This window comes from Pleurodeles waltl, chromosome 4_1, assembly GCF_031143425.1.
Source record: "Pleurodeles waltl isolate 20211129_DDA chromosome 4_1, aPleWal1.hap1.20221129, whole genome shotgun sequence".
Taxonomy (NCBI): domain Eukaryota; kingdom Metazoa; phylum Chordata; class Amphibia; order Caudata; family Salamandridae; genus Pleurodeles; species Pleurodeles waltl.
The window spans coordinates 1,005,103,026-1,005,122,214 of record NC_090442.1 but is presented as its reverse complement, the minus strand read 5'-3'; the positions used below and the strand labels follow the sequence as shown (position 1 = coordinate 1,005,122,214).

The 19,189-nt window shown below is 44.6% G+C and overlaps 1 protein-coding gene across 1 annotated transcript in view; it reads left to right on the top strand.

The window, feature by feature from the left end:
* RINT1 (RAD50 interactor 1) overlaps positions 1–19,189 on the top strand; it is a 205,282-nt gene that overhangs the window by 115,216 nt on the left and 70,877 nt on the right. Inside the window, exons 9-10 of the mRNA XM_069229853.1 lie at positions 14,033–14,170; positions 17,635–17,834. Coding sequence (XP_069085954.1) covers positions 14,033–14,170; positions 17,635–17,834 — 338 coding nt within the window. The remainder of the gene's footprint in view (positions 1–14,032; positions 14,171–17,634; positions 17,835–19,189) is intronic.

The following is a 19,189-nucleotide window of genomic DNA, read 5'->3' as shown; positions in this document are numbered from 1 at the left end:
ACAATTCCGTGAAGATAACTCTTTTGCAAGTGCTGCCTCCTCTGGAATTAAGGATGAGCCAGTAACACCTACTGGTTGGATACCCAGGATTGGGGATCTAGTGCGTGAAAAGGTCGCAGTAAAGAAAGAATTTGGTCCTTCTTATCGAGCACCTGTCCCGGTGTTGGGGGTGAGCGGCACGAGAACTGTGATTTTGCCGCCGCTGCAAGGGGCCAAAGGGAATCGTTTTGTTTCCATTGATAATGTCAAGTTACAACATGTGGCCGATTCTGCACAGCAGACCAAGAGGGACACCCAGTAGTTCCGGCATCCCTCTCACTACTGGGGAAGAAGTCCCGCTGCAGGTGATTTGCACCGACCCTGTTTCCTCTCCGAGCTTGGGGAGGGTGGAAGATGATCTTGCGATTGTTCCACAGTCAACGATTGATATCGATTCTTTTGCTCAAGTTGCTGTACGTTCTACTGATGTTTCTGAACATGTGATTTATAGCGTACCTAGGAGAGAACCTCCATCAGCTTCCTTGTTCACTGTTGCACCTTTTGCAAGAACTGCCTCTGGCTGCTTCAACAACGCGGATGCGGCTGTATCCAGCTCTTCGTCTTCGCTGTCTTCAATCCGAGGTCCACGTAAGCTACTCAGTTGGCTTAAACGTACATATTTTGTTATTCCTTGGAACTATTTGTGGCTTTTTATGGCTGTAATGACTCTTTTTTTTATGGTTGGGTTTTGTGGTTACTTTTTTTCTAGTAATACATGGTCATTTTCTTCCTGATCGATCAGACATTGAGCACGTGGAGACTGTGTTGAGACCACATTTTTCGTCTCATATGGTTCGAAGAGACTTATCCAATGTGAACATTTCTGCAATACCAATTCCGGATGGGATTGTGTGGGATAAAGTAATGTTTGATATATATGGTCCCACTGAATTGATTCAAATACCGTATGTCCTTAAGTTATCAATGAATTATATTGTTATTCCAGGCATTGTTTCTGATGATTGGGATGTGAAGACAGTAGATGCTATGCTAAAAGATTTGCAATATTATACTGTCTATGACGATGAAGATGCTTACCAATTTAAAGATAATCATGGTGATCTGTTTTGCTACACCTATTATGGACACCACTTTATTCACAAAGCGAGTAGCCCTAAGTCCATCTTTAATTATGTACAATGGGAACATTGCTCGACTCCTCCACAAGGGAGTTCGAAAACGTGTAATGATAAATTTGCATATTTTTCTGGGCATGATCAGCGAAACGCTAAGTCTTACTATTTTAAAGTGACACCGTATTCTAATAAGCAAATTTTGTTGACCGATACTAAATTACTGTATTCTAATTCGTTTGTATCTAAACTTTCGGTCGAAGGATATGAATACTGGTTAAAGACTGTTGACTTGAAAAGTGTTCCTTTCCTGGAAGGTGGCCTTCCTAGGGCCATAATGTCTCTCAGATACAGGTGATCTGCAAGCATTCACCAGTTGTTCTTAGAACCAATCCTCAGTTTCTCCCCCTGGAGTGAAGGATTTCATGGATAGTTTTTAGAGGGTCATACTACCCAGAATACCCCATGCCTCCATGTGGAACCTTAACGTAGTCCTCACAAGGCTCATGGGACCATCTTTTGAGCCTTATAATTCCTTTCCTGGAAGGTGGCCTTCCTAGGGCCATAATGTCTCTCAGATACAGGTGATCTGCAAGCATTCACCAGTTGTTCTTAGGACCAATCCTCAGTTTCTCCCCCAGGTGGTTTCACCTTTTCACCTCCAAGAAACTTTAGAGGTACCAGTCTTCTTTCGGCAGCCAGGTTCAGTAGCAGAAAGAGTTAGCTTTTGAAATAGCTCTTATGTATTACATTGACAGGTCCAAGCCCTTAGCATGGCAGTAGGCTATAACTAGCTACCCATTTCAAGGGACTTTGTTCCAGACATCTGCCTCATCTACTAGCTAGCCACTGTTTATGAATGGGACTGCTTTACAGTTGATGTAGAGCATGTATTTCTTATAGAGACTTCTAACTGAAGATTCCTCACCTTAGACTATCCCCCAGGCGTCAGACTGGATCCAGAAAATCTTGAGCTATATACCTCTGCACAGCGGTAGGTGGCATTGATCACCTCTACGTTGAGGCTGTCTGCGTCTGAAGTGACATCTCAGGGCCTTCATAAACGCCACCACAGCGCAGCATGGATCTAGAGAGCTACCTCAACCACTTTTTAGTCAACCTTTTCCACTTTTTATGGACCATTGCATTATTTAACTTACTTCCAGTGTGCTAAGGACATGTGGGGCTCATCACCATGAGATGTTGGTATCTGATCCCCTCCTGGTCTGTCTCTGTTGTGCTTGGATTCTGGGCACGATCGCAGGGCTTGCTCTGAGGACAACTCCATGCACACAAAGATGATCCACGAGTGGGCACTGAAGCTCCTGGTGGCGCTGCAGAAGAAGGCTCCACCTCATCTCGTTCCTGTTGAAGCTTTGTGTGCCGGTCCAAGAGTCATTCCTCCAGGCAGTAGTCTTCAAGACCCAAGACCTCCTTGTCGAAGTCAGTTAAGTCCAAGAAGCACAAAAAGAAGTTGAAGTGTTCTTTGGCTTCACCTGTCCGACTGCATGTTTCTAGGTCCCTCTCCTGCACCCACTTTGGAGCTAGTGTCAGGGTCCACCACACGCTACCCTTAGTTTCCTGGTGCCAGGGTGACACCTGCAAAGTGACAGGAATTTTACGACACCATGCATGCCATATTTGTGGCCCCCAACTCCTTCTGGCATGCCTTTGGGCCCCATGGAGCTGTGAGGTGCCCCAGCTTTGTGATAGCCAGCGGGTTCACCCTCAATGCCACTTAGGTCCTCATCATCCATTCCTGGATCAGAAATGGCACCATCGAAGGTACCACCACCTACCCTGGCTTTGTTCTGTCCTGCGCCTGTGATGGCACCATTTGACAACAAGCCCATCATCATCCCTGACATCAACTTGGAGCCGCCCCAAGACCACTCAGCACAAAGCCCTATGCCACCCTACCATTATGAACCCCTGGGCATTTTTCCATTAGAGTCACCATATGATCCCCCCCCACCCCCCCCGGGGTGATGAGAAGGAGGTGTATGGTCCTTTGGAGGAGGACCCTGCTGATGACGACAACTGATATGAGGACCTGGGTGTTTCCAGTAACTTGGACACCTCACCAGCCACTGGCATGTTGCCCCTTAGGGCCAGGCTTCGGAGGAAGGTGAGTCATTTACCACATGATGCGGGGGGATGCAGAGGCCCTTGACATTCAGTTCCTCACTGTCAAAGTCAAGTCAGATGACTTGGCTGTGGCGCTTAGGTGAGGGGCAGGCACCGAGAGCCATTGCTGCCATTTAACAAAGCCTCGCTGATACTCTCCGGGGGTCTGGGCTAAACACTACTCAGGCACTGTGCACTGTATGATTGCCTGACTGCATCGTACCACCCCAGTTGACCCAGCTTTCCTTTCCCAGCACCCCTCCCTGAGAGCCCAAATCAACTCAGGTGTGTTCCCTACCACACCACCAGATAGGGAATCCAAGAGATTGAATACCTTCTGTAAGCACATTTTTCTTCCCCCAGCCTTGCATTGTGGTTGGTGAGCAACACATTCCCCTTGGACCGCTATTCTCGTGCTTTGTGAGATTCTGTTGCACTGCTTCTTCCCAAGCTGCCCCAGGAGGTGCATGGCATCGCCACCCAGGCTTTCCTGGACAGCAGGGATGCAGTGAAGTTTGCCATACAATGTGGGATGGACACCACAGACTCCCATGGTTGGCTTCTACAGCAGCACTCTGCTACAGTGCACTGTGTTCACTAGGGACGTTCGGTCGTCACTGATTGATATGCCCTTCGATGGGTCGCACCAGTTCGGTGAGAAGGCTGATGCAGCGCTTGATTGCTTTCGTGAGAGCAGGGTCACCTCCCAATCTTTGGGCCTCTTCCTTTGACCTGTTTGCAGCAGCACTCCATTTGACATGGCAGTGGCCATTTTTGACATCCACGGTACCAGCCCTATCCGGTACAACAGCAGTCCCAGTCCTTTCTGGAAAGGGGCCGCGGAGTCCAATGAGGATGTGACAACCATGTCCAGGAGCTGCCAAGTTCCCAACCCCTCCGGTTGCTGCAGCATCCATACCTCTTTAGTGTGCTGTCCAAAAGGCACACACACTCTCTAGGGGGCAGGATAAGAGATCACCTGTCCCAGTGGTCCAGCATCACATTGGATTGGTGGATGATCCAGAATTTGCAGAAGGGGTATGCCCTGCCATTTGTGGACTACCCCTAACGCTTACCATCATTCCAGGAATGGCTGAGGACCATCTCACGTTACTCTGCAGGAAGTGCAGGCCCTCTTGGCCAAAGAAGCCATTGAGAGGGTACCTGTGCTAGAGAGAGGCTGTGGTTGTTATTCCCATTACTTTTTGGTACCAAAGAAAGATGGCGGTATCCGCCCCACCTTAGACATGTGCCTGTTCAATCACTTCTTCCCGAAAGAGAAGTTCAAAATGCTCATCTTGGCTCAGGTTCTGTTTGCCCTGGATCTCTAAGACTGGCTAGTGGTGTTGGTCTTGAAGGATGCCTATTTTCATATACCCATCCTGCCTGCCCATAGATGTTAACCTGTGGTTCGTAGATGGCCATGAGCACTTTGTTTGCTGTGTTCCCCTTTGGCCTCACCAGCACTGCTCAGATGTTCACCAAAGTGATGGTGGTGGTTGTAGCACATCTGTGTATTCCAGTGGTCCCCTACCTTGACTACTGGCTGTTGAAGGTGGGCCCGCCCCAGCAAGTTGTCTCCTACCTTCAGACTACAGTGGACCTCCTGCATTTGCTAGGGTTTTCAATTAACATGCTGAAGTTCCACCTAATTTCCATACAGATGCTCCCTTTCATCAGACCCTTTCTGAACACGGTACAGTTTTGGGCCTGTCCTCCAGAAGGGCAAGTCCTGAATATTCAGGTTATGGTACCAATGTTTCAGCCTCTGTCCTGGATGTCAATGAGGTTGACTCTGCGGCTGCTGGGCCCCATGGCCTCCTTCATCTTGCTGGTAAGGCATGGCCGCTGGCATATCCGGGCTCTGCAGTGGGATCTGAAGTCCCAGTGGGTGCAGTACCCCAGAAATCTCTCTGACGTAGTCCAGATCTTGGAAGGCACTGCAAAAGACTTGCAGTGGTGGCTGATGAACTGCGATTGGGTCAGCGGCAGACCCCTCTTACTTCCCCAACACAGTGAGGACACACGCTTCATTTCCAAACTGGGGTGACCATCATGGTAAGGTGGGCTCGATCTCTTCACCACCGCTCAGAACACACAGGGGGTCATTCTGACCCCGGCGGTCTAAGACCGCCGGGGCCAGGGTCGGCGGGAGCACCGCCGACAGGCCGGCGGTGCCCCGCAGGGCATTCTGACCGCGGCGGTTCGCCCGCGGTCAGAAGAGGCAAACCGGCGGTCTCCCGCCGGTTTACCGCTGCCCTTAGAATCCCCCATGGCGGCGCAGCTTGCTGCGCCGCCATGGGGGATTCTGACACCCCCTACCGCCATCCTGTTCCTGGCGGTTCGCCCGCCAGGAACAGGATGGCGGTAGGGGGTGCCGCGGGGCCCCTGGGGGCCCCTGCCGTGCCCATGCCAATGGCATGGGCACGGCAGGGGCCCCCGTAAGAGGCCCCCGAAAATTATTTCAGTGTCTGCTAAGCAGAAACTGAAATACGCGACGGGTGCAACTGCACCCGTCGCACCCCTGCAACTACGCCGGCTCAATTCTGAGCCGGCGTCCTCGTTGCAGGGGCATTTCCTCTGGGCCGGCGGGCGCTCTTTTGGAGAGCGCCCGCCGGCCCAGAGGAAATGTCTGAATGGCCGCCGCGGTCTTTTGACCGTGGTGCGGTCATTCAGCGGCGGTACCCTGGCGGACGGCCTCCGCCGTCCGCCAAGGTCAGAATGAGGCCCACAATGTCAACGCTTCCAGAGTTGGAAATTTCAAGACAGCTCTCTCTCAAGGACAAGCTTTTGTCTGGAGTGGAGTTCAGGATTGTGGTACGCCTTTCCGCAGAAGTTACTACTGCTCAGAGTTCTCAACAAGATTTGGACTGAGTAGGCCCTAGTGGCCCCAGTGTGGGCTCTTAGAATGTGGTATCCAGGTCTCCTGAGCTTGAGCATTGCTCCTCTGATCAGGTTGCCCTTTGGGAGGACCTCTTGTCTTAGCAACAGGGCAGGGTGCTGCACCCAAACCTGCACACCCGTGCTTCCTCTCAAGGTCTATGTTGTTATTCTGGCAGCCAAGCGTCCTTCTTCCAAATCCATGTACACCTACCTATCGGATAGGTTTGTGGCATGGTGCTCCACATACCACGTGGGTGCCCTTTCTGCACCTATGTCAGAGGTTTTGTTAAATGTTATTGTCCTTGCCCGGCAAAGCCTTCCCCTGGTTACTGTCAAAAGTTATTTGTCAACCATTTTGGCTTTCCTGCGTCTCCCAGATCAACCTTCTCTTTTTAAGTCCTAAAAGGTTTACTACATATTTTTCCTCCTGCCCTATTTGTCATGTCCCAATGGGCTCGAACCTTCTTCTTACTTTCCTGATGTGCACTCCTTTCTAGCTACTCCATTCGTGATCCTTACAGCTCCTTACCATTAAGACTGCTTTTCCGGTGCCATTACATTGTCCAGGAGGGTCAGGGAGCTTCAAACTCCTTCCGCGAACCCTCCATTCACCACTGTTTTCTAGATTTTCCAGACAGGCTGGTCCTTAGAACATGTGCCTCTTTCCTCTCAAAAGTGGTCACCCTCTTCCATGTTGGCCAGAGCATCACTCTGCTTGCTTTCTATATCCTGCCTCACCCTTCCAAGAAAGACCAGAGATTCCATTGGCTCGATCCAAAACAAGCTCTCCTCTTTTATATTGATCGCACCAGACCCCACCAGATGGACAATCCACTTTTTGTGGGGTTTGCTGGGGTTAAGAAGGGCAAGACTGTCCAGAAATGCACCATATCCTGCTGGATTGTGCTGTGTATCAAATTCTGCTACGGACCGGTGAAGAAACAACCACCTGAAGGGCTGCATGCCTATCCCACCATGGGCAAAGCTGCCACCACTGCGTTAGCACATAGAGTCCCCGTCTTGAACATCTGTCAGGCAGCCACATGGGCATCTCTGCACATTCTCGCAAAACATTACTGCCTTGTATCTAGGTCTGGCAGGACGGGCAATTTGCCCTTTCGGTCGTCCAGGACTGTTTAACTAGCTAGTTCACAGTTGAAGCTATGGGGAGGTATTGCTCAGGTAGCTACTCTAAGGTGAGGGATCTGTGGTTAGAGGTCTACATCAGATGAACAAGTTACGTACCTTCAGTACCGCCTTACCTGGTAAAGACTCTATCTAACTGCGGATTCCTCACTGCACCACCCTGCTCTAACTGGGATCTTCCACAAAAGATCCCGCTAGATTTTGCACATTAGCTAACACTAACTGGTACATCAATTTTAACGTTGCGCTGCATTTTTCACGTGGAAACTGTCATGAAAGAAACAGATGCCAGCACGCTGGTGTGGCACTTATTAAGGCACCACAGAGTCACTTCTGATGCAAATGGTGTTGACACTGAGCTAATCAACACCATCTACAGGCATGCAGAGGAGCTGCTCAAGATTTTGACTTCTGGGGGACATACTTAGGTGAGGAATCTGTGGTTAGCTAGAGTCTCTACCAGATAAGGCATTACAGATAGTAAGTAACTTGTTCATCTCCAGCCATACATGTTATAAACTGAAAATGCTACCCTCTCTGTAAGCATCTGTTTGTAGCATGTAATGCTGTAGATTCACATGCACCCACCCTCCTCCCCTGAAGCTTGCAGCAATCATTGATCTCTTCTTTTATTACCCAGTTCACACTTCACACTATGGATTGTGCACCTAGCTATGCTCACTTGACACTCTTGAACACTTACCACTTTCCTACCGACTGGTGCTGAAACTTCAGAACTGGAAGGAGAAGTGATCTGTCCATCTTCTTTTTGACTGACAAAGTGGAATCCTGAAAACCTCCAAAAATAGTCCAGGAGCCTAAAGGCATGAGCAAATACTTAAAATGTCAGAACTGGGCCCGCTATGCTTCCACACATAATTAGGATGTATCCACGCCAGGTTGCATGCATGTTTTAGTTTTAGCTAGTTGCAAATAGTAGAACTCTTGATCTACTCTTTCTAGGAAGACATTGATTAGGGCAAAGGGTATCTAATCTTCATATTCATGTCATTCATTTGCTATATTCTGTGCATGGCATGGGTTTATTCTCATTCTTTCTAAATAAAACCAAAGGTTCTCTGGCTGGAGAAAGAGTATATCTGAGAAATGGTTTGGCTTTGTAGTCAGTGTAGTTATTTGTTTTCTGTTTGGACATACATCTTCCTTTATGGATGACATATCCTCCACTTCCTAGGGTTGGATAAATGCAACAATCATTAGCCACTGAGGGCGTAACATATCAGCTTCATTGGCATTAAAGGGACTATCCAGCGAGAGATTTCACAAAAGGTATCAATCCCCATGAAGACATCATCAAACAAAGAAACTTTCTGGATTGCTTATTATTGGTGATTGTTATCAATGCAGAGCTGTTTTTTTCTCTATATTGAAAGCCCCCCTTTAAACATATTCTTGGATTCCATTTATTCATCTGGAATTTCATTTATAACTACAACCTGCAACAGCAGTTCAATAAATGGTAGGACAGTAGACTGATGATACTTTGTATTTCAAAAGACGGTGTTATTTAAAACAACTTTGAGGTTGTGTTTTGCCAGTATGTTGGCTGGATTGTGATATTTACGCCATTCACAAGCTCAAAGCGATGACAGGTGTAAAAATTCCATCAAAGCTAATGGCGCTATGGGTGTCAGTCAGAGCAAGTTGCCTGCAGCGATATTATCAGATGAGATAGGAGCCCATGAGGTTAAGTCAGAGCCCCATACAGCCAAAATGAGCCCTCCTTGTTCTTTCAAAGGGAGAGTACTATTTTACTGCCAATTATAGGGAAGGTCAGTGAAATTGCCTGCAGCTAGACGGTCAATTGAAGCAGCAGTTTTTAATGACACTCTGCTTACGATTTGGATGTGCATGTGAGGCACATTTGGTATTTTGGGTAGTAAACAGGTTGTGTGGTTAGTATGGACTCATCCACCTGGTAATCCCTTATTGCCGGCAGATTTGTTTTTTCCATTCTGGCCCGTCACAAGACTTGTTCCAGCTACAGGTATAGACAAAGTAGCCTCTTTCTACACAGAAGAAACCTAAAATTTGCCTGAGGTTTGTCTTTTTTTCTGGAATTAGTCTCTCTAGGACTACCTAATTGCCTTAAATGAGACGTGAAAAAGCTGGATGAATTTTCATGGTAATCAAAAAAACTGTTTTCAAAGTTCTAAGCACTGCCTTTTACCCATCTTCCTGCTTTGATTCAGATCCAGTTGGATAAAAAGATTTATGAGGTCATTATGGTTTCTAGCGATTATACCCTTTGAGCGAGAGTGTCATTGAGCTTGTCCAATAACTCCCTGCAGAATACATTAACTTCAATGTCCTCAGCCAAATGATTGATCACAGCCTTGAATTGGGTTCCTTCGGTGATTAGCTCATAGCTTCTAGCTCATAGCTCCTTTGCTTGACATCCAGGAGTTTATTTTAGAGAGACTGTTTATCATTCCATCTTTTAAACATGGATTTGATCTTGGGTGAAAACAGTTCATGCCATCAAGAAGGGGATCATTGAGACCATTGAATTGGGTTATGTAAGCCAGAGGTTTAACCCCAAGATTCATGAGTTGAAAGGCCACCTTAGTTTTCTTGAAATTTTAGACATTGGACAATTCATAAAATGTAGTGACCACTGGGTCAGGAAGACAGGAAATCTTTGGGTGCACCTAAGTGTTTGGTAGACAATCGAAGTGGGGTTAGCTAAACTCCAAGGCTTAGCTGGGCATGAGTTCCATCATAGGTGAAAGGGGAAACAGGAGTTTGAGTCCTCTCAAAAGATGCTCTTGATCTTCCACTTTCTTCTGTAAAGGACCATCCACTTCACTGCAGTTCGTTTGGAAGATCTGCAAAATTCAAGGGTGGTTGGGCTCTGTAGGCACCTGCTATAGGAGAATGAGTTGATGCTAAATGGGGAAGTACTTACAAAATATTTGCATCTTGGGGAACTTCTAATCTAGACTTGTTTTCCACATAATAAATTGCAAGGTTCTGAGTCTGTGCATCTAAACATCTAGGGCCCTGCTCCAAGTGGAATGACTGTTTGATAGACTGCATGAGGATATTTCTGTAGGCTTTTCCCATGATCCCACCCCTATCAAAAGTTATCACCATGCTAAAGCAATGCACTATGATAGGTGAATATTGTATTTATTTTTTATGTAGTATTTATTCCAATTTAAACATTTTTCTCAACCAAAATACTACTAATAAGACATTAGGGGTGAGGCAGATATACAGTTCAATGTGTACATCAGTGCCTTGGAATCTACAAAGGAACCTCTGGCTTCTCTAGTGCTTTCAGTGACATTTCATGAAGATGTCATGTAAGATGTTGGCAGTGAAAGGGTATGGAGATGTTATACTGAAGTGTTTTCACATGGGTCTCCAAATTTTACAATGTTTGCTCTGACACCCTTTCTGTAAGGAAATCAATGTTTCAATCATAGAACAGTGGTACATGTTCCTCAGCAATTCCTCTAATTGTGTGTGTCCTCCAGAGTCTAGCTATGTCATGCTTTGCTTAGAGAAATCACAGATTAATCAGTAGCGTGGTACCACTGGCCAAAACCAAACAGACCAAGCCCAGCAGGGCCACCTTGGGATCCACTTCAATGGGAAAACTCATCCTACCTAAGAGAAAGCAGCCTCCTCCCAATGATTCTTGATAATCTGCCATTTCCATGCCACAGTTGGGAATGCACCAAACCTGTCACTAAATAGGTAACTCAAAAGGGTTGTTCTTTAAGGAATATAGGAGACTGGCCAGGGCCTCCTTTTTAAAGAGTAGGAGTGTATCCTATGTATCCTAAGTATGTCTATCCAAAGGGAATCCAAAACTGGCTTGACACCGAGAACCCCAGGCCACTGTCATATAAGGGGTCACTGTGACACCTAGGTATTAAAGGTGGAGAGGTCTTGCATCTCAGGGTACCTTGCCAGTCTGTTGTCACTGTCCCACTTTGTAAAGAGTAATGTGCATTAACCCAAGTTGACTTTAAAGCCTGATACTTTCAGAAAGGGTCTGTATTCAGAATCGGACCCTTATTCCCAAATACTAGGTGTCCGTAACACCTTAGAAGGTCATCTGCGTATGGCGACACTTTTCTTGTAGTTCCCGGCGTATAAATCTATGAACCACAAAATCTCTTTGGATCGGTCTGGCAAAGGGCTCAGTGGCTGGTGAAAACAGGAGGGACGATAATGATCAACCTTGGGGTGTGCCTCTCACTCACCCTTGCTGTAAAGTGATCTGACTGCTTGAAGGAACACAAAGCCGATGTTAGCTTTTTTCTAGGACTTGGGCTAGAAAGTTGCAGTCAACTATTTCAAATGCATTTTCAAAGTCCCTGGCAAAATGCGCATAGGCCAGATAATTGGCCCATACATGCCGATGTGTTTTGTACTCTATTTTATGTCGAATTGCTCTCCTCAGCTTTAAACCCTTTTGGTCTGAGTGAATTAGAGATCAGATTACATCGCATTGCCAGTGCCCTAAGCAGAATTTTAGTTTCTGTACTTATTAGTGAGATTGGCCGGTAGGAAGCACACTGATCCAGCGGGTGTCCATGTTTCATTACTGGAATTGTAGTGGTGTGGGGGTCTTCTGGAAGGATTTCAACGGACAATGCCATGTGTGTGATGGGTAGGGGGAGGCAAAGACAGTTGCTAGTAGTAATCTGCGAAAGCACTAGCTATCTGTGGGTCTCCTGGACCACCAACCCTTGGTTCTTTCGGATCCCTGCTACTTCACGATTTTGTAGTGTCTCTTGTAGACAGTCAAAATAGGAGCGTGTCCAACTTATTGCCAGCTTAATTTGACCAATGAAGAGACACCAACAAGGTTTATTCAGCTGCTTGTTCAGTGGTGTGTTTCAGAGCAGTACGCTTAGTAAGACGCATCGAGTAAGCAGAGCCCAACTTTGTATACTTCTGTTGTAATTCGAGGAGAGCTGCCTCCAACTCAGACCTTTTGATGGCACTAAATCCGTATTCAGTTAGCAGCACTCCTCAGTTTCAATGTACATTTATTTATTTAACTGTTTAATATAGTGCTACTGCCACAGAGGGTATTAAGGCACACCACTGATAGCTCAGATCAACACATTACAAGTAACTGGAGAGAACATTTCAAACAATGGCATGTACTGTTGGAGAAACCTGGATCTTACATTAAACGTTTAAAGAACATCATTGGTGAGATGAATAGGTAGATCAGAAGGTTTTAGGATGGGACAAAATATTAGCTTTGGAAGAGGCAGAGAAGGTTTGTTTAAGTGCTTCTGAAAATGAAACGGGTGGGTTTTGTTTGAATGTTGCTGGGCATCGAGCTCTGGGGCATAGTTGAAGCTTCAGTTGAGGCATGCTTCTTAGCAAAAGAGATTATGAATCTGGTTACTTTGGAGTTGTAGGGAGCTTCAGGTTCTGAGGTTCATATCAAGGGAGGGGTGTCAGGAAACTAAGACAGCACTTGCAAAGTTCAGTCTAGAGACAACAAGAGCTAGATCAATTTTGTTTCTACTGATTTGCCGGGATTAGGTGGTTATGTTTGGAGTGATTTAATGTAGAAATTTGCCAATGCTGCCTCCTGGTAGATAGGTGGGAAGATGGTGGAATTTCTGGTGACGTATAGTACTTTAACAGTGTAGACAAGTGTTCGCAATGGATGGAATTTATTTCTGTGAGATGATGATTTTCAGTATCTTATGTGTTCCCTGTCCTTGCTGAGTGTTCTGGTGCATGGAATGTTTTCTGTTTGTAGAATATTTATTTCCATTAGTATCTACTGGAAGATGAGAGAAGACCTGAGCTGAAAACACCAATTCCCTTTGCTGTAGTTTAATATTACCTAAGTGCTTGAACATTATGTTTGACCTATAACTGTAAATAAAAGGATCTATGATGAACCTGAACACATTGTGAAGACTTTATATTACAATGCAGCATTCAAAAGGAGCTGAAGGAACTTGGATGGATAGATAATTTTATTGTGCTTTTCATAGGCGGAGAGGGTGCTAAGAGTAGAGGATGACGAGACTGATGGATGTTGCCATGTTTATCTTGCCTTTTCTTGACATTTTGTTTTATGAGCATAAATCATTTGTATCAAATAGTTCATTTTTTACTAAAATAATTTAGGTTTTCCTTATTGGATGGAATGTTAGCCCTTTAAAACCTATAAATGCAGCGGTTCCTTAGAGCTGCTGTACTATGAGTGCAGTGACAAGTATTTGGATCGCAGATACACAGCAAGGTCCAGGCAGCATTCCCAAGAACGGAAACGTGTCTGTGCTGGGAATATACCACACCACAGAACTCATTTAGGAAATTGAAGCACAGTAGAATCAAAATCCCATTCCCAAATTGAAATTATGAAAATACTCTATCTTTCTCACTTTCTTTCTTTGTATTTGTTACCCTCGTCTTCTCAATGGCTTTTTGAACTTCTGGTGCCTTAGTTTTAGAAAGAAAGTGTCTGTGAGTTTTCATTCTTGAAAATACCACTGCGTCCTTGCTGAGTTTCAGCTTCTCCAGTTTACATGTATGAGTATTGAGCCACTGGAAGCTAAAGTTGCGGTCTAAAGAATGACAATGCGTGTGGGGACACAGTCTTACCCAGGACACACACGCATTGAGGCACTCAACAAGGTAAATGTAGCATTCACCTTCCTCCACACCTGGAAACTGAACAGCTCTTAGAATGACGGATTCCTGTGAGCAGTGCAGTTCTAACTGAGTGTTTTGTGATTTGTGCTTCTCAGTTGCACTTCAGAAGATGGATTCAATGCTTTCGTCTGAAGCAGCCTGGATTTCCCAGTACAAGGATATCACTGATGTGGATGAAATGAAGGTCCCGGATTGTGCTGAGACCTTTATGACTCTATTACTGGTCATAACAGGTAAATAGAGATATTGGGTCAAATAAAATCCAATTGCTTGCACATGTCATTTTGCTGTTGTATGTGACATATGTCACACAGTTTCTGCTGCGTCTTTTTCTAAGTTCTGGCCACTGTTGCAAACTGTTTTAACCAGAATTCCACAGAACCAGAGATCATTTGTGGTTTATCACGAACACTTTTTTGTCTACCCCAATGCTGTGAAATATTTAATCGTTGCTATAAAGCCCAGAATGTTGCGCTGGAGGAAAGTTTGCAAATTCCTAAGTCCACATTCCCACTGTTGCCATACTTGATCTAAGGCTTGCTGGGTCGATCGTGTATGTAGAAATACTATTCTGTTCCAGGTTTTCACACTGGTGTAATTAGAGAGAGACAGCAGTTTTATAAGGCTTTATTTTTTGTGCCTTGCCCACACTTTTTTATGACTTGGATAATGGCTTGAAAGCACTACAGCTTATTCGTAGTTTGGTGACAATACTGAACATTTATTTTTCTAATTCCTGACTCGTGTACAAGTGCAAGGTACTCTTTGGAGTGACCTATCTTGTTTTTGCTTCACTTTGGCAGGTGCTGCTGTTCCACAACTGCAAGGAAACCCAGTAGTCAATATGGAACCTCTGTCCCAGACATTCACAAACAGGTTCCCAATGAAGTCACTTGTCTATTTAAAAAAAATGATTATTGTGACAAAAATCCTTCTGGATGTCATTAAATGATACAAATACAGGCCTAACTGTATAGGAAAAGCTGGTTTAATTTTCCTGCCTAGCCATTAGTTTGAAGACATTATAGAATAACAATTGTGACAATCATTACGTCAAGGAACAAAGGTGGAGAACAGCGCAGTGACCTGTGTAAGAACTGAATGAAGTGACTAAATAACAAATAAAAAAACACAATCCAGTGGAATAGTAGTGTTGATATTTTGAACCCTCTTCCCAGCCGGGTGCAGTGATATTGCACACACTCAAGGTGCAGAGGTCACTTTTAAAGGTTGCATTAATTCTGAAAGGTCTGATGTAAACACCAGCAAAGATTGTTGGATTCAGATTGATATGTGGCGGTCACCCAAGGAAGACGAAGGTTTTGTTCTGCATTGCGTTTTGCAATTTATTACTGTAATTTAGTAGAAAGTGCTCAAACTCTGTTGTCATCCATTGTGACAGGAGTGTATGGAGCGAGACTGATGAAATGATAATGTAAGTATTGTGAGCAGTTAGTATAAACCTTCTGCTGAATGAAGATTGCACACACATTGCAGCAATCCTCTAAAGGTGAAAGGTAACACTTTCACTGTTGAGTGTTTGATTGACAAAAGTTGTACACATGCTGCTGAGAGGTCCTATGGAACGAAGGCAGCATACTTGTTGCACAGAGCGACAGAGAACAAACTAACATGCTCACTGCATAGAGTCAGTCAAAGAAAAAGGTAGCACATTTTCTGCAGCGAACCACTCAGGAAAGAATGGGGTCCTCTCATTCCACAAGCACTCATGGAAGAAGGCAATAGAAAGTACCTGCAGATTCTCAATTTAGGACAGAGATGGTGCAACCATTGCAAAGAGGCAAAGGGAAAATGTAGCATAGTCTCTGAAGAGAGCCACTGTTAGAAGAAGTTAGACTGTTCTTTATTTCTAGGAGGCCAGAAGTAAACACCAGGAAACATTCTTTAATTTACACTCCTAGCCCACTGACGAGAACAGGTAGCATGCTCATTGCAGCATGTCACTAAGGGAGGAAGTTACATGCTCACTACTGAGAGAAATGGGGGCATGATAACTTCAAAGTGCTATTGAGCGAATAATTTGACATACTCATTGCAGATGGCCAGTTTAGAAAGGGAGCAAGATGCTCCAAAAACTCCTGATAGAAGAAGATAAGACACTTACTCCAGTGAACTGCGTATTGGGGATGGCATCACGTTTCTTACAACCTTGAACAAAAGAGGGTAGTACACTTGCTGCAGAGAGGCACTGGTGGAAGATGGTAGCACATTTACTGCAGAGGGCGCAGAGCCTCTGAGGTAAGACTTCCCTGAACCAATCTGGTAGTGTTGACCCAAGTGAAATGACCAAGATCGACGCACACCCTATTCCCTGAGTCGGTGGACCTACTAGGTTCTGCCTGCTTCTCGAGTACCTTTGATCTCACAAGTGGCTATTAGCACAATGCATTGGCGCCTAGTGCCAAGGATAAGACCATATTCGGAATGCTAGCGGGCTGGAACAGTTTAGGTTCTTGCCTTTTGGTGTTAGGAATGCTGGCATGTTTTGGCATATGGTGAATAATGTCTATCATAGACAGAAGGATTTTGTGTTGCCTTCTTTGACAACATTGCCATCTTTACCAGTTCGTGAGAGGGACACTTGAGGCACTTAGAACAGGTATTAGTCAGGATACAGAGAGAAAAACTGACCATCAAGGCAACCAAGTGAAAGGTGGTAGTGGCAGCCTGTGTTGCAGTGGGAGTTTCTCATCAACCAAATACCCACATAAGAGCCTTTCTAGAAATGACAAGATATTACAGTAACCTCTAGGACAACCAGTCCAATGATGCACCGTTACCAACCCTGACATCAAGGTATGAGCCTAAGAAACTTTCTTTCACTGCAGTGTGTCAGAAGACCTTCAAGACCTGGAAGGCAGCTTGATGCAGTACTCTTGTACTGAAGGATCTTACTACAGCCATTTGTTCATTGTGCAGACTTAAACCATCCAACAAGGTAGTTGGAACAGTCTCAAGGAGAGAAAAAGGTTAGAGAGTGCCAGTTGTTTCCATCAATCATAGATTAATTCCTAAGGAGAAGAATAGGGCTGCTTTTGAAAAGTAATGTTTGCAATAGTGGAGACTCTGAGGAGGTTTCAGCCTTACCTGTTTGGTATCAGTTTTGCAGTCCAGACATTCAACAAATCAGTCAACTGGTTAAAGATAATAAAGAATTCCAAGTTATTTCAGATAATCTGTCTCATTACAAGACCTAGATGGCACAAAGATGGAGGATAGACTATACCCTCTCCAGTCAGTGGAAGTGCATTGCTGGTATTCCTAGAGCTGAAGGGAGGACTGAATTCAATAAGGATATCAAGGATATCACTTGTCCCAAGGAATGTCCATCAGTGTTGGAATCCCATAGTCCTGACACAAGGCATCACGTTTTTGCCTGAAGCCCTGAGATTATGGGCCTTGTACGAATGTACAAAAAGACAGAAAATTTGAATCCTCTACTAAAATTACCAGAAATGAACATTGTATTATTTACAGATTGTAATTTAAGATATTGGCTACTGGACGGCTACCAGAAATTTGAAGAGCGGTTTGGAGAGTACAACTACTAAAGGCAAGGTGACGAAAAAGGTTGTCATTAAGTGAAGTAGAGTAATGTGTATACCTTCTGTTGCAGAGTTAATATTTTTTAGTTAACACTGAACCCTGATTTGATATATTTGTACTTTCTTTGCAGACCGGTATAAAAATCTTCCGACTGCTTCTAGGCAGTTGCAGTTTTTGGAGTTACAAAAGGACTTGGTGGATGACTTCAGGATACGGCTAACTCAGGTTATGAAAGAAGAATCCAGAGCTCCACTGGGGTTTCGATACTGTGCAATTCTTAATGCGGTCAACTACATTGCAGCAGTGTTAGCAGACTGGGCTGACAATGTTGTAAGTACTCTAGGTCACTGTCATTGTGTTGTACGGCTGATACCAAAGAGCATTTAGAACCAGGACTAATCCTATATGTTTGGTAAGCGGGTAGCATCTTAACATCTCAAGTGTAACATTTAAATAGCATTGTGTGTTGGACTGTTCGGTTGAAAGTCCTTGGCACAGTGATCTTGTATCATCCTGCTCCTCATTTCAACATTCCAACATTATGTTTCCTAGGAAAGATATCTTATGTCACAGGTATTTATGTTAATTGTGCCATTTGACTCACTATGGATACATACAACAAAAGTGCATGCAAATTCCCTATAAGAATTAAGATACATACTGATTTTTTAACAGTTTTTTAGTTTAAAATTACTGGATTTGTGTAGCTCTATCTTCATTGAGAGTACACAATAATACTCCTTCACCTTCCTCAGAATGAATAAAGTCCAAAAATCCAATTCAACTTGTAACAGGAAATGCACATTTCAACTTCGTGATTAATGAACATCCTTTATTGTTTCATATTTACATTTGTGCAATTGTTGTAGCCAACACATTTCATTCACCGACAACATCTTCTGGATTAGTGTACACAAACTACTTGTCTGAGAGTAAGTTGAGGACCTTACATATGAGAAGAAGCCCCTGGGCAGACATTGATACTAGCTCTTCTGAATGCCCTGACGAAGTTCATGGTGAACCAAAGGGATTGGCTGTGAGCAAATCTATGGTTGCAGGACTGATGAGCATTGGTCTGATGTGCATTGCTTGTAACAAGTTGAATTGGATTGTTGGACTTTTTAGTATTATTGTGTAATTTAGTCGATGAGGACAGCTCTGTATGGTTGGCTTGGAGTGGGTAGTGAGATAATTGGTCCCCCGTGCACCTCGAGAAAGATAAGATTCATTGTACACTGATAAAATATTGATATGGAAGGCATAAGCTTTTTGCCCCAGTCACCAATTGAGATGTATTTATTGCGAGTACAAACTGCATTGTGCACTCTTTAGAAGCAACGGTTTTCAATAAGCTCAACATTCCTTCTAGTATACCAATATGTTGAACAGGTACACCCTAGCAGGTGGCATGCCATAGGCGTATCCTCCCACGTATAGAAATGCAATTGTACACACAAACTGTAATGACATATAAAGTGCAGTACGTTTTGGTGCACCCATCTATCTCAACAAATATCTGCCTTTTGCAAAAAGGAGTGAAGATGAGGCCAGCCTCGCGTTGCAGTTCCACGCTACATAACAGGAGCAGTGCACCCACACAATGACAAAAAACAGAAGGAAACCAGGGCTGCTAAGAGGGAATCTGCGTTAGAAGAAATTGGTTTCTTGCTCTAGATTGTGTAGAG